This window comes from Carassius carassius, chromosome 6 (genome assembly GCF_963082965.1).
Source record: "Carassius carassius chromosome 6, fCarCar2.1, whole genome shotgun sequence".
NCBI classification, from domain to species: Eukaryota; Metazoa; Chordata; class Actinopteri; order Cypriniformes; family Cyprinidae; genus Carassius; species Carassius carassius.
The window spans coordinates 3,502,730-3,517,200 of NC_081760.1; the positions used below are offsets into that span (position 1 = coordinate 3,502,730).

General features: G+C 35.0%; 2 protein-coding genes across 3 annotated transcripts in view; one reads left to right on the top strand and one right to left on the bottom strand.

Moving 5' to 3' along the window:
- LOC132142243 (kelch-like protein 5) overlaps positions 1-3,979 on the top strand; it is a 55,180-nt gene extending 51,201 nt beyond the window's left edge. For both annotated transcript variants that reach the window (XM_059551960.1, XM_059551958.1), the window contains exons 10-11: positions 1,847-2,018; positions 3,462-3,979. In XM_059551960.1, the coding sequence (XP_059407943.1) occupies positions 1,847-2,018; positions 3,462-3,518 (229 nt within the window). In that variant the 3' untranslated portion in view covers positions 3,519-3,979. The remainder of the gene's footprint in view (positions 1-1,846; positions 2,019-3,461) is intronic.
- The window catches only part of LOC132142244 (uncharacterized), a 124,266-nt gene that overhangs the window by 15,987 nt on the left and 93,808 nt on the right, over positions 1-14,471 (bottom strand). The gene's annotated exons all lie outside the window — the stretch shown is intronic.

Genomic DNA, 14,471 nt, shown 5'->3' on the forward strand with positions numbered 1-14,471 from the left:
TAAGTGCTCTACAAACTTGTAGTGCAGGTTAATGAAGGATATGGGGCTTTTCCTCTAATTGTTTCGTAGCTGAGAGTGAGTCAGAGGATGGACGGACTCTGATAAAGTTTTCTGACATTCAGTGCCATGTGTTCTTTATAGAATTCTTCTGTTCTTTTGTCATTTATAAAACCACCCATTTTGGCACAGCTTTATTTTCACCAGCGTTTTGTGCATGAAATAACAAAGATGTTGCATCTATGTAATCTATTCTGATTTCCTATTATTCATAATGGAAAAATCCTTGTCTGTTGCAAAGACCAGCTAAATGATTAGTATTTTCTGGATTTTTATTACACACATGCTTGCAAACAAACTTGTGCATACCTTCATCACAACATCTGAGCACCACATGACACTGCAGCTTGTGTTTGAATGAACAATTGCGAGATTCAATTTGAACAGAAGCATAGTTAATGTCCCACTTGTTATTTAAGCATGATATTGTGAAAAAAAAAAGAATTTATCTTAGCGACTTTCCAAATAAACGAAGAGATAAAAGCTTTCCTCTGAGAGCAGAAATACTTTGCTCTACAGCATTTTTATTTTTTGAGCTGCTTCATGTTGTAAGTACATTTAGCTAGCATCAGTCTACTGGGATGTTTTTTTCTGGGTGGTTATTAGGCCTCAGAGTAAGTGTGATGTCCTCTTGGTCATGTCTTGGAAGGTATTTGTTTTTTAGTGTGACTGACTCATGTTCATCATCTTCTCTCATCTGTCTGTCTCTCTGTCTCTGTCTGCATCTTTATTTAAAAGAGCTGTCTGTCTGCTGAATATTTCCTGCACCCAAACTGCTCTCAGTCTCTGCCTGTCAACATTTGTTTGGCATGTCCTTCATTTCTGACAGAACGGAGTCACACATGCACGTTTCCTCCCTGCATATCTTACACATCGGTTTGCTCATTGTCTTTTATGCTCATCAAGACTCCATTTATTTGATCAAAAACACAGTAAGAACAGTACTTCTGTAAAATATTATTACAACCTAAAATGTTATTTATTTCTGTGATGCAAAGCTGAATTTTAGCATCATTAATCCAGTCTTCAGTGTCACATGGTTGTTCAGAAATTATTATAATATGCTGAATTGCTGATCAAGAAACATTTTTTTTTTTTTATCAGTGTTGGAAAAATTGCTTATTTTTTTGCGGAAACCATGATACTTTTTTCCCAGGGATTCTTTAGCAAGTTAAATAGAAGTTATTTTCAACTTTGGGCATTGTGGACCTTTACAAAATAAAGTCTTATATTGTATTCAGTAGAATTTTGTGGTGGAAATGACATTGCTGAGACTCATTTCAAAATTAGCATTTTATGTATCAAAAAATACAAATTATTAAAATGTTCAAATATTCAGCATAATATGAGAATGTTACAGACATGTAAATGTAAATGACACACGGTAAATAAGATGATTTTGTTTTGTTTTCTAAACACATCACATTTTTGGTGCTTTGTTTTTAAGCACTTCACCACCACTGTTTTTTTCATAAAAAAATACAATCAACTTTTGATACAACATTACTGGGGCAAAATTGCAGTGTGGCGTAAATCTGGCACGCCACCTGGGTTTAGTGATAAAATCCAATTTCAAGATATCTGTGCACCTATGAGTGAATTGGTAGTGTATTTAAATCTGTGATTTTATGAATAATATATGTATCTATTAATAATGACGGATTTCTGTGAAAGTCTAATATGTGTTTGTTGGCAAAAAAGCCAAGTTATATGACACTTGAGGTGCAGAGATGTCTACTGAAATATAAATGTAGTCTATATAATTCATCTGTTTTATCACTTCTTTCAGGTATGACCCAAAGACAGACGTGTGGACAGCAGTAGCTCCCATGAGCCTCAGCAGAGATGCTGTGGGGGTGTGTCTTCTGGGGGACCGTCTGTATGCTGTCGGTGGTTATGATGGTCAGGTGTATCTGAAAACCGTGGAAGCCTATGACCCCCAAACCAATGAGTGGACACAGGTAAACACATAGGGCCCTATCATACACCTGGCGCAATGTGACGCAAGGCGCAGCGTATGTGTATTTGCTAGTTGCTAGTATCGCATTTTCCCGTCCAGGGTCACGTCGTTTAATTAGCACATGCATTTGTGCCAATTTGTGTGCCCAAACTCTGGTTTAAAAAAAGAGGTGTGTTCGGGCGCATTGCTGGCACATTGCTATTTTAAGGAGCTGAAAATAGACTGCGCAATAGACCAACTCAAACCTGGTCTAAAGTCAATGGTGCAATATTTTTTTGTTATTTAAAAAGCGCGTTGGTAGAAAATGCGCCTCTGGGCGGGTCCATAGTGCGCATTGAATTTGCTTATTATACACAGGGATGCATCACACAGACATGCCAAATATTAAAAACAAAAAGATTACAGTGTAAAAGAATATTATTGTGTAGGCTACATAAATATGAAAATGTAATGATGGATAGTCATTGCATGTATTAGAATTAGGTTACCTATTTGCAATTCAGCCTATTACTACTTATAATGATGAAAGAAATTGGCGAATTAATTGAACAACCATGCCAATACACACACATATATATTAACTGACTCATCGCGCGGAGCTTTGGTGGATTCCTGCTTGTCCCGTAGATGATCTGTTCATGCACTTTAACTTAGCGCACTAACAGGTCGGTTTCTTCACTTAAGATGCATTCAGCTTTTCCGCCAACAAATTCCGCCATGTAAATAACGATCCGCCATGGCGCGAGCGAATCTCGCTCTTAAAGTGAATGGGAGATGACACTCTGGTTGGTTTATTGAACGTTACGCCCATTACTTATTAAGAGAATAGGGACAACCTATTCTAAAAATTTACCCCATCGCACAGACCGTTTTTCCGTCGTTAAAATAGCAAAAGTGCACCTGAGTGCACCTGCACCGCGCGCTTTACACTTTGCGTTTAGATCGTTAAAATAGGGCCCATAGAGTTAGTGTTTGTCCATCGACCTGACATTCTAGTAATATCTGCACATTTACATTATTCATCCATCTGCTTCTCCGTTCGTGTCACAAGTAACAGCTCCGTGTTCTGTTACGGTGTGATTCTGCCTCATTCCTCCTGGCACTGTTTGTTCATTATGTAAATGCAAGACCTCCATCATTGTGACAGAAGCACAGCTCTTCACTGCATCACAGCGTCTGTTATTACCTCTCGCTATAGCTACCGGCTGATTTCTCCTGGGCTTCATTTCTCGTTATGTTTTATTGTTTTTAGGCGACGTTTTCTTCTCCCACATGCTGAGAGTTCATATTGTTTCGTTTGTAAGCCTTGGGATGTGTGTGGGTAACGATGTGTTTGTGTATGTGCGCGGGAGAGAGCATTAAGCAGTGTGTGTGTGTTGACGGAGAGAAATTGATTCATCATTGAGAACATCAATCCTAATTGGGATTTGTGTTTTTGTTCTAGGTGGCGCCGTTATGTTTGGGTCGAGCCGGAGCTTGTGTGGTTGCAGTGAAGCTTTGAAATGCTTCCTGCTGTCAATCATCTCCATGGTGACTGTCGTACAGTACAAGCCTCCAGCCCAGTGCTCTTGTTGTAGTGTATCCAGACAGATCAGAAAATCACTTATTGACATACAGCTGAATACTCAGCTGTGGTCTTCCGTTATGCCTTCTAGTATGTTTTTATCTATTAAAAGCATTTTTTTTAAATGGCTGTGCACATTAAGAGAGACTTCCTCCTTTTCGGTCTCTGATGATCAGGGTTTATTTGATTTAATGTCCATCTATTCATTTGTTTATCTGTATATCCCTCCATATTTCCACTCCACCAGAAGGCAGGGTCTTTTTTGCTAGATACAGTTTTTACTTCCCATTTACTGGGAACACCATAAACAAATTATATGTATTTATTTAAAATGTAACTGTATAATATATACAATACTGTTGTAAAGCTTGGGGTCAGTAAGAATTTTATTTACTTAATTTTTTCTTTTATTATTATAGTTTTTAATCCGCAAAGATGCATTCAGTTGACAAAAAGAGACGTTTGTAATGTTACTAATTATTTCAAATAACATACATTTTCTATTTATTTCAATTCAACAAAGAATAGAAAAACATCTATCATGGTTTCCAAAAAAAAATTAATTAGCACAACTGTTGTAAATAAAATTATAGTAATCAAAAATGTTTCCAAATCTGCATATTAAGATGATTTCTGAAGGATCACGTAATGATGTTAAAAATTCAGCTTTGCATCACGGGAATGTATGTATATATATATATATATATATATATATATATATATATATGTATATGTGTTTGAATATATATGTGTATATATACGTATATATATGTATATGTGTTTATATATGCATTTATGTATGTAGTGTGTATATATACACACACACACACATATAAAACATCATATAAAAGTAATTAGTTATATATATATATATATTAAAACATAAATTAAAATATATATATTAAAACATAACTGTAATGTGCACAGCCAGATTTTCTCTGTAGAAGTTGTCTGTCGTCTAAGAATTGCCGGAGTGCAGTAAAATGTCTCTAGGGAAAAAGAGTGCTGGAGAAGTGTGTATGTGTGTGTATTACCTGCAGTCTATTTTGAAATCGAGCATCATTATTAATGCTTTGGCACTGAAATCAAAAGTGACAGCAGTTGTAGATGAGATTTTCATCTTCATGCAGTATTTTATTTTTTTTTTTGCGACAGGTCTTTAGTAAAAAAGAGATATTTTGAGATTTGATCAAACGGTACTGATCAATGAGCAGCTTCTGCTACATAATAGCAAATCTGTCTATATTAGACAGGCTAGAATGGAGAGTATGAGGAGAAAAATAAGAGAGAGGAATGTGGGTAGAAGCTATGGATGGAAGGAGCAAAATTGGTGAAGGAAGATGAAAGACGGAAATCAGGCCACATACTGGAATTCACTTTAACATTGTAAGCATACACGTCTTCGATTTATATTTAATTTACCTGCCCAAACACAGTCAGAGCATATCAGCAATATTGCATGTGAATATGGTAATTATACCTACAAGGGAGTAACACAATCCTTCATTATACTGTGCCCTTATTCCCCAACTGGCTTCAAGCTCAGAGAAAGAACATCATAACAAGGTCTAATGCATATTCAGATCTCTGTATCATTCTTTCTGCTTTTTGTAATTTAGAAGCACATGCCAGTACTCAGTGGAGGAAGTTAACCACACAAACTCAGATGCTGTTATCATGCTAAATAAAGAAAAGCTTTAGCGAAAGATTAAAGAAGATCATTGTAAATAATGGTTATTGTGGGGTTTTCCCTTATGCCTTACACAATGTTTTATTTAGAGTATTTCTATTTTCGCACAGTGATTCATCTCCACAATAACAGCTGGATTCTGGGTCACTGTCCATTTAATGGAAACAAAGTCTGCTGGGGAGCTGAACAAAGGCAAAAAGACCAGATTAAGCACCATTTAGATTTGCATCCCAAATCTCTCAAATTCATCAGGGTGAGACTTGAACATTCAGTTTGGAGAAAGCAGTTAAAATGCTGTTTTGGTATTTTATTTTACAAACGTTATGATTTTTCTAACCTTCCCTTCCTCATATGGATTGCAAAATGTTCTTAACCAATAGTTTTGTACCTGGTTTTCAGTAAAAATATATAAACAATCTTAATAACAAAGCAAATTTGTATAAGGAATTAAAGGAATAGTTCACCCAAAAATGATAATTTGCTAAAAATGTAGGACCCCAGGACATCCAAGATGTAGATGAGTTTTGTTTCTTCATCAGAACAGATTTGGAGTAGTTTAGCTTTACATCAAAAAGTAATCTCAAGAGACTGTATCTGAAATAAATTATAGTTCTTATACCACTGGCAGTTTTTTTAATTTTTATTTCACCAACTCTTTGGATTGCTTCAGTGCACTTGTTCATTTTGCACAACTATGTCTCACTCACAAAGGGTATCTGTTTCTGCTCTCCGGTCTCATTTTTTCCTCCTTCTCTCCTTCTTTCCTTTTTTTTTTTCAGTCAGGTGTGTGTGTGTGTGTATGCCTACCTGTGCATCTCTGTGGTTGTCTTAGAAAAAAGTGTGATGTGTGTGTTTTAGTGGCACACTCTTAAACCCCATACATAAAGCGCAGCTTGAGTCAGAAATAAAATGGTATTTTGATCTAGTTTTCTATATCCCAAGATCCGTTTCAGTGTACTAAATGAAGAAAGTGTACAGATTAACATATGAAAGGAAACCGAATGAAAAGATGGAACAATTCTATAGATCAGAGCTATTAAAAGTAGAAAATATAGAGCAAGAAAGCACCACATACTGTTTACAATAGGATACTCACACTAGACTCCGTTCATTCAGTCAATATCACAAACTGTAAAACCGTTGTTGATGTAATATCTTATGCCGCGTTCCAGGCAACCCGTAACCCGTGTTTTTCCAACCTTCTACCTGTGAAACTGCACTGGAACAGCAGTCAAACCCGTGACTTCCCACCCGTGAACTCGTACTAGATCGATGTACTCCGAGTTACGAACTCTGACGTCACATAGCCTGCGAAACAACAATGGCAGCCTCTACGGATAATATTGCCTATGGATGCAGTGTTTACGCAAGTGGTGCACGTTAAAAAAACGATTTTAGGACAATATAACATTGCAATAAAATTAATAATCTAGCTACAATTGCTTGCGCAATTGCAGGAAGTTTGGAGTGACTTGCCTGGAACGCTATAAAGTCGTGAGTCGTGGTTTGAAATCGTGACTTACGGGCTCAAAAACCTGCCTGGAACGCAGCATTATTTCAGCACCATATTGTTGTTATTAATTTTATATTTTATCATTATGCTGTAATATCTGTGCATTATCTTGTCATACTTGTGCAGCTTTGAGATTTATGCAATGAAAGAAAGACTTTAAACACAATGATTGTATTAGTTTTGTTTATGATGGTCAAACAAGATTACATATGGTAATATCTATGTTACATCTCTAAAAGTCCTATTGATCACTGTTATTTATATATTATTGCACATTTAAAGTGTCATGTGTCATGGTTTCCTTATGCGTGTTCTGCTGAAATAATCCAGTCACCAGAGCAGATGTTTGATTGCCTAATCACAGTTTTGCTTCATTTGTATTGGGTATCATATATATATTGTGAATGTTTATTATACAAAGATTCAACATTATCAAGAAAAAAAAATCACATGTGAAAATGTACAGTGTACAGTAGGGCACATACTCAATACAATGGTGTTAAACTGAGTCATAAAAAAAAGTCTTAAAAATGAACCCATTTTATTCCCTTGTGACAGAATTCCTTTGATTTAATTGTAAAACCTCTGGTTATCCACACCCACACACATTTATATGATTATTACATCTGATTGTGTAACATTCTCACGGAATACACTTCCTTTTTTATCTTAAATACTGGAAGCTGTGTCTGGAAAGAGTGACTGATCTCAGGAGGAAATCTCACTTAAATGTTATGCATATTGTTATGTACATGTTGTAATTTGATCATAGATGATCATGGATCACTTGTGCAGAACTTGTGATGTATGATGATTGGAGGCATGCAGTTTTTTTATTGTAATGAATTGCGTCCGTGCAATTGTTTTTCTTATACGGTGCATATCACACTTGAGTGTATTGTTTGATTTATGAATATTTTTGGTTATTAAACTGTAAAAGAATATTTTGGCTTGTGTTTGTGCTTTAGTGTGCGTGAACAAACATTGTGAGCCAGCGCAGGTCTGCTGGGTCGATGGCTCAACGGTCCATTAGTTATCACTGTGATTCAGGTGCAGAAGTCCAGCATCACCACTGGGTCTGACAAACATCTGACCAAGCTCTTCCAGAGGTCATGTGTTCCCTCATGTGTCACTCTGTAACCAGTAGAAGAAAAGAGTTAAAGATGAGCTGAACCTTGGGTCAATGATGCAGCTTCATCAATGATTCATTCATCCCTTATTCCCCTCAGTGCAGTCAATTTATTTCAGGAAGACTTAAAGGGATAGTTCACCCAGAAATGGAGTTCTTTCATTATATACTAACCCTCATTTCACGAGTTGACCTGCCCATCCAGGCCTGATGGTTAATTGTAAGCAAACTTGTCTTGCTGATCTCGATGAAGGCATAGAAGAGAAATAGAGGGGGAGATGGAGAAGTGGAGGGATGCTGGAAGAATTGTCGCTGAGATGCTGCAATGACTGCTGCATATATGATTGACATGTCTGAATGAGTAGGCTCCTCCTGAACCTACATCCTGAACTTCATATCACTCCAAACCTCCAAAAATTTTTAACTGAGTCTAAAGATATTTGAATTTGTTTATATTAAAATTAAAGTCATAATAGGGGAATTCAAATTATGATGACCCAACAGAAACAGAATCATCATTTATATTATTATTTTTCTCATTATTATTGGGCAGATAAACAAAATCAAAGCTGTCTAGAATGAAGAGAGGACTGGAAGAGAATGCTTGTATCTAGGGTTGCCACCTTCAATACAGAAAAATAAGGGACGCCTGGGGTGGGGCACCTCTCGGGATTACAATGACCACAGGTCAGATGACGTGCCAGTGGTGGTAAATCACAACTTAAAACATGTTTTCATAAAAAATACCACACGGTTAAACACAACCTCAGCTACAACTTATAGCTGAGGTTGTGTTAAACCGTGTGGTACACCTGCGTTAACTCCGCTGCTGTAACCTAGAGAAGAGTAGGATGAGAAATTCCTAATGAACTTTAGTAATTGTATAAGGTGGTGTGAACACAGATTTTGGATAAATAAATTAGCAATCTACAAACATTTCTAAACTCTTTTAAAAGACACATTTTTTTTTTATTATTATTGGTAAGTTAATCTATTTTATATAGTCTATTGTTAATTCTACACTAGCCTATTGAAGAATGCAATCATTTAAATTAGTTAAGTTGTTTATTTGCTTCACATATAGGCACTATATTTTTATTATTAACTATAACCCTCTTATCTCTTATTAAAATGATGCTTTGTCTGACTGTACACACTCGGTAACACTTTTTAAAATAAGGTTCATTAGTTAACTACATTAATTAACATTAACTAATAATGAACTGCACTTATAGCCTACAGCAATTGTTCATGTTTGTTCATGTTAATTTCCACATTTAATAATACTTTATTAAAATCTTGTCAATATTAGTTAATGCACTGTGAAATAACATGAACAAACAATGAACAGCTTTATTTCTATTAACTAACATTAACAAAGATTAATTAATACTGTAACAAATGTATTACTTACTCATTGTTAGTTCAAGTTAGTTAATACATTAATGTTTAATAAATGAACCTTATTGTAAAGTGTTACCAACAAATCATACCATAACATGATTCATTAACATTTGTAACATTATTTCTTAACAAACAGGCAACCTATGAAATCTAATGTAATCAATCAGAAAATGATTTAGGTGATTAAAAAAACACTGTCATTACACTATCTGCCTCAGGAGATGATTGGGTTCTCCCGAGGCATGCTGTCGCACATCTGACAAGCGCAACAGAGAACACTCGCCGACAAATTGACCCGCCCTCCTCTGACTCTGATTGGCCGTGAAACTAAAACAACCAATCAATCCAACGATGGCAGCGAGTATTACCCAATCAGGGCAGAATAGGACGAGTCTTCACAGAATGCCGGTGGGATGATTATTTGTATGAGATGTTGCATTGAAGACAACTCCGAAAATACGGGACAAACCCTGTATTGATTCAAAACGGGACGCGCTATTTTATTCTCAAATACGGGACGATTCCGTATTTTAAGGGACGGGTAGCAACCCTGCGTTGTATCTGGGCCTGGTACCTTGTAACCTTTCTTTATCAGGTCTTTTTTAAAAATATATATATTTGTTTGTTTATTGTTATGAAGCATGTATAGTGACTCATGTTGGTTGTTAAAGGACATCAGATGAAGCAGTGTAATATCTTGCTGATGTCACTGGTGTATATGTCTGATTAAAAGTTACTTAAAATACACACGGTTCACAGGTCAAATGAATGCATTTGAAATTTTACGTAGTCTTATACTGCCCCCTAGTGGAATGCGAACAGAGCATTCATTTTCATATGCAGATGAACACAGTTCAGTGTTTAAACGGAAGAAAATAAGAGAACTGCATACGTATCAAAGTAATTATGTAGATGGTAACCTGATAAATCCTTGTAAGACTCAACCATTCCCCTCTTTTAATTTTGTGGGATATAACCGGGGGGGGGGGGGGGGGGTAATGTAATGTGCTGATGTAATGTAAACCTTCACATTACATCAGCACAGTAACTGTTCTTATCTACCTTCTCCTCACATCTTTAGTCCTGCAGAGAGAAGAAAACATTCCAGAATGCAGCAACTTTATTAGAGTTCACACACAAAGACAAATATTAATACTGCACATGGCTGACAGCACATCCATTTGTTCACCTCCTGTCACAAAGTTCCTACTGTTTCTACACACACTGACTCTGAATTCAATGCCACTGACTCTGTCTGACGGTTTGACAGGCCATTAGGACAGCAAACAGCAGCCAATTCAGATATGTTTTGTTAATATTCAGGACAGCAGGACAATAAAAGCTTTTAGTACAACATTCTAGAAAAGAGCATCTGCCAAATAGCTTGAATGCAAATTTAAATGAACACTGTGTTTCAATGCCTTATAAATATTTATAGAAAATTATTAACTTAATGAAAAATAATAGTGCATTTCAGATGCATGAATGACATTAATAAGTAAAAAAAAAAAAGTGTATTGCTGGTTAAACATCATATTAAACAATAAAAATCTCAAAATGTCTCGGTTTGTTTCATTTGAAATGTTTGTTTTGATAAAATTGTCACACAGATAGTTTCTATTTATTTATTTTTGGTCAAAAATATGTACAATTTTAACAATGATGTTATTATAGAATGTAATGCTAAAATCACAATTTAACGTGTAGAGATAACTAAGAAAGCAATATATATATATATATGTGTGTGTGTGTATATATATGTGTATATATATGTGTGTATATATATAATAGCAATATATATATATATCAGTTAAAATAAAAAAAAATAATTAAACAATAATTAACTTCTCTTTTATTCTATTTTAGAATGTTTTTATTTAGTAAATCAGCCAGTTTTTCTTCTTCTTCTTTTGTTTAAATGAAGGGTTGCAAAAATGAGTGCACCTTTGATTAATTCAACAAACATGTCATATTCTATAACTTATGTCCTCTGGAACTTTAAGTGTACTTAATACTTCAAAGGTACTTCTGTGACTCTTCTTATAAAAGTCTGCAGACTTCATTTATTAGCTTTCTCCATAGGTCCCTCTATGGCATGCGTATAGCTAATGGAAAAAGTATGTGAAACCTTTGGATTGGATTTCTTCAAAATTCAGTAATGTCACATGCAAATCACTTTCTCAAGGACATGGCAAAGGATTCTATGGTTAAAAATCCAGGTTTATTCAAAAATGTTCTTGTTGCAGTTGTATATGTGAGATGTGACCTGCATAATATTATTCCAGCATGGCATTTTAGTGTGTTTGTGTATTAGAGCAGATGATCTGCGGGAAGCGGAGATGCTGGGGTTCAGAATGACAGGGCAAGACAGGACTGTTGATGTCTTCTGTGACTTTCTGCTGGGCTCAAGCATTTTTCATATAGATGATGGATCTAGTCAGCAGAAAAGTGATTTCTGCTGCTGTCAGAATGATATCCCAATTATGACAATGCGAAAACCATGTGGACAGATATCATCTCAGATATGAGAATGGACAGTCTGCAATTAGATTATAGTTCCATTTCTTTTTTTGTCACTTATCTGAGATGTCATAAACATTTCCATCACATCTCAAATTGTGCACTGCATTCTGCAATAGCAATGATATAGTGATGAAAACTACATTTTCTAAATAGCATCACAGTAATCCACAAGTAATCCACACAACCCCAGACTATCAATTACTCCTAGTCAAGTGAAAAGTTGTGTTTGTAAGAATGCAAATCCATCAAGATGTTTCTAACTTCAAATCAGCGACAATACGAGTCCTCTTATTGCTTTCATCAGTGAAAAAGTTATTACGTCTAAATCAAGAGAAAATTCTTATAAACATGCAGCTTTCCACTTGACAAGACGATGGACTGGAGTGGTATGGATTTCTTATTATTACTGTGATGTTTTTATCAGCTGTTTGGACTCTCATTCTGACAGCACCCATTCACTGCAGAGGATCCATTCATGAGCAAGTTATGGAATGCTACATTTAAAATTAATTCATGGATGGTGTGATGGTTATTATTTTTGACTGAATTATCCTTTAAACACCGGCATGAAGAGGTAAATACATAACTGAAATACTTTTCAGTAACAGAACGATTTATTTTCAAATAAATTTGCACCAAAAAGGTTTCCAGAAACGTTTACCCATTGTTAGGTAAAGCTGAGGCACCATACTTTAAACAGCAGAGGGCGCTATTGCATCATATTTGTTAAGGCCAGATCAAAACTATTTTACATATCTATCAAAATGTATTTGTGCGAATATTAATCTTTATTCTTAGCATTATATGTTGCATTGCATACAACATATGTTCATTATTTTTGTGTTTGCAGTACATTAGTGCTGCTCTAAATGTGTTAGCATTCTTATGCCAGTTATTCACCAGTAGGTGGGAAAGTTTAGTGTGTCACAATAATCCAAACTAAATTGTAGGTCAAGGAAAGGTCAACAACAGCAGCTCCTGATTACTGGTAAGGACACTAGCTCAGATGTTTGCACATGTGAATTCAAGTTGGAATTTGGAGTTACCAACATATTGCTCTTTTACAAAAAACACAACTTTATAACTCATTGTCATATATGAGGAAAGGTTTCCCCAGTCATTCTCGAAGGAGTACCCATCCCCTCACTTCTCTCATCTGTCATCCATCCTTTCTTTCTATACCTTTAGCTTCATCAGGAGTTTCCACTTATTAAAGTTCTGTCAGGAAGACTGAAAAGTTAAATTGTTAATTTAGCTTTGGCAAAATGCACATTACATCGTGAAGAATCATGCTATGATCTTTTAAAGTACTTTATGTCTGGTAAAGAAAAGAATGGTTTTACCCTTTGATACATAGTGTCCATTACATTCCAAACTTGTGTGATTTTTTTTTTGGCTCTGTGAAACACAAAGTAAGATATTTTGAAGAATGCTGGTAACTTGGCTACCGTCAACTGTATGGTTACCAACATTCTTCAAAATATCTTCTTTTATGTTCAACAGAAAAAAAAGAGATTCATATAGGTTTGGAATGGCATAAGAGTGTGTAAATGATGACAGAATATATATATATATATATATATATATATATATATATATATATATATATATATATATATATATATATATATATATATATATATATATATATATATATATATATATATATATATATATATATATAAAATATTTTTCCTTTGCAACTTCAGAAAGATGTTGGAATTCTAAATATGTTGCTTAACTCCCGTATGCATTCAGAGCATTAATCAAACAATCTCAAAGTACAATGAGACACATGCTTGCAACAGTAATGGCCTTGCCATGTATTTATCTCGACACATTGACACTGGCCAACAACGTTACATCTCTCCTTTCCCCACAAGCTCATTTTCCCTCCTCAGGAATGTCTCATACTCCGCAAACTTGTGCAAATAGATTTGCAAGAGTTTAACACACTGTCTATTCATTGTAAATGTAAAGACCTTTCACAGTTAAGTCTTCCAGACCACCTTACAGTTAGAGAAGAGACAGACAGGCTGGAGGCTTTTATCACACAGGCCCAGACACGGAAACTGACGATGTGTCACAACTTAACAAGCGTATTATACAAATATACATGTTTATGAACAAGGTAAAATGTAACTATCAAAATTCATTTATAACTGATCCATCTTTTTTTGGGTCTGATGCTAGTTCCATTTTATATGTCCTAAGAAATGTTATTTATATTATTACTTTAAAATGTTATATTTTTGTTATAAATTGTTATAAATGTTATGGTTTTACACAGAGAGAAGCAACATTATGGAGCATGCTGTGAACTGCGCGACAAATACTATTTATGCCATAGTATATACCAGACCGAAAGTATTACATTTGCCCATTGATTTTAACCAGACCCTTTTTTAAGCATAATAAATCATAAACCAAACCAACCTGCCGCTTCTCAGCCAATCAAATAAAACGACTGGAATTTTTGTATTTATATGCTGCTTGGCCTATCAAATTATAAGAGGGCCGATACTAACTGATGAATAATTATTCCTGTATTATAGTATTATTATTATTATTTTATTTTTTATAATTTTGATTGATAATCATCATCATCATCATCATCATCATAATATAATG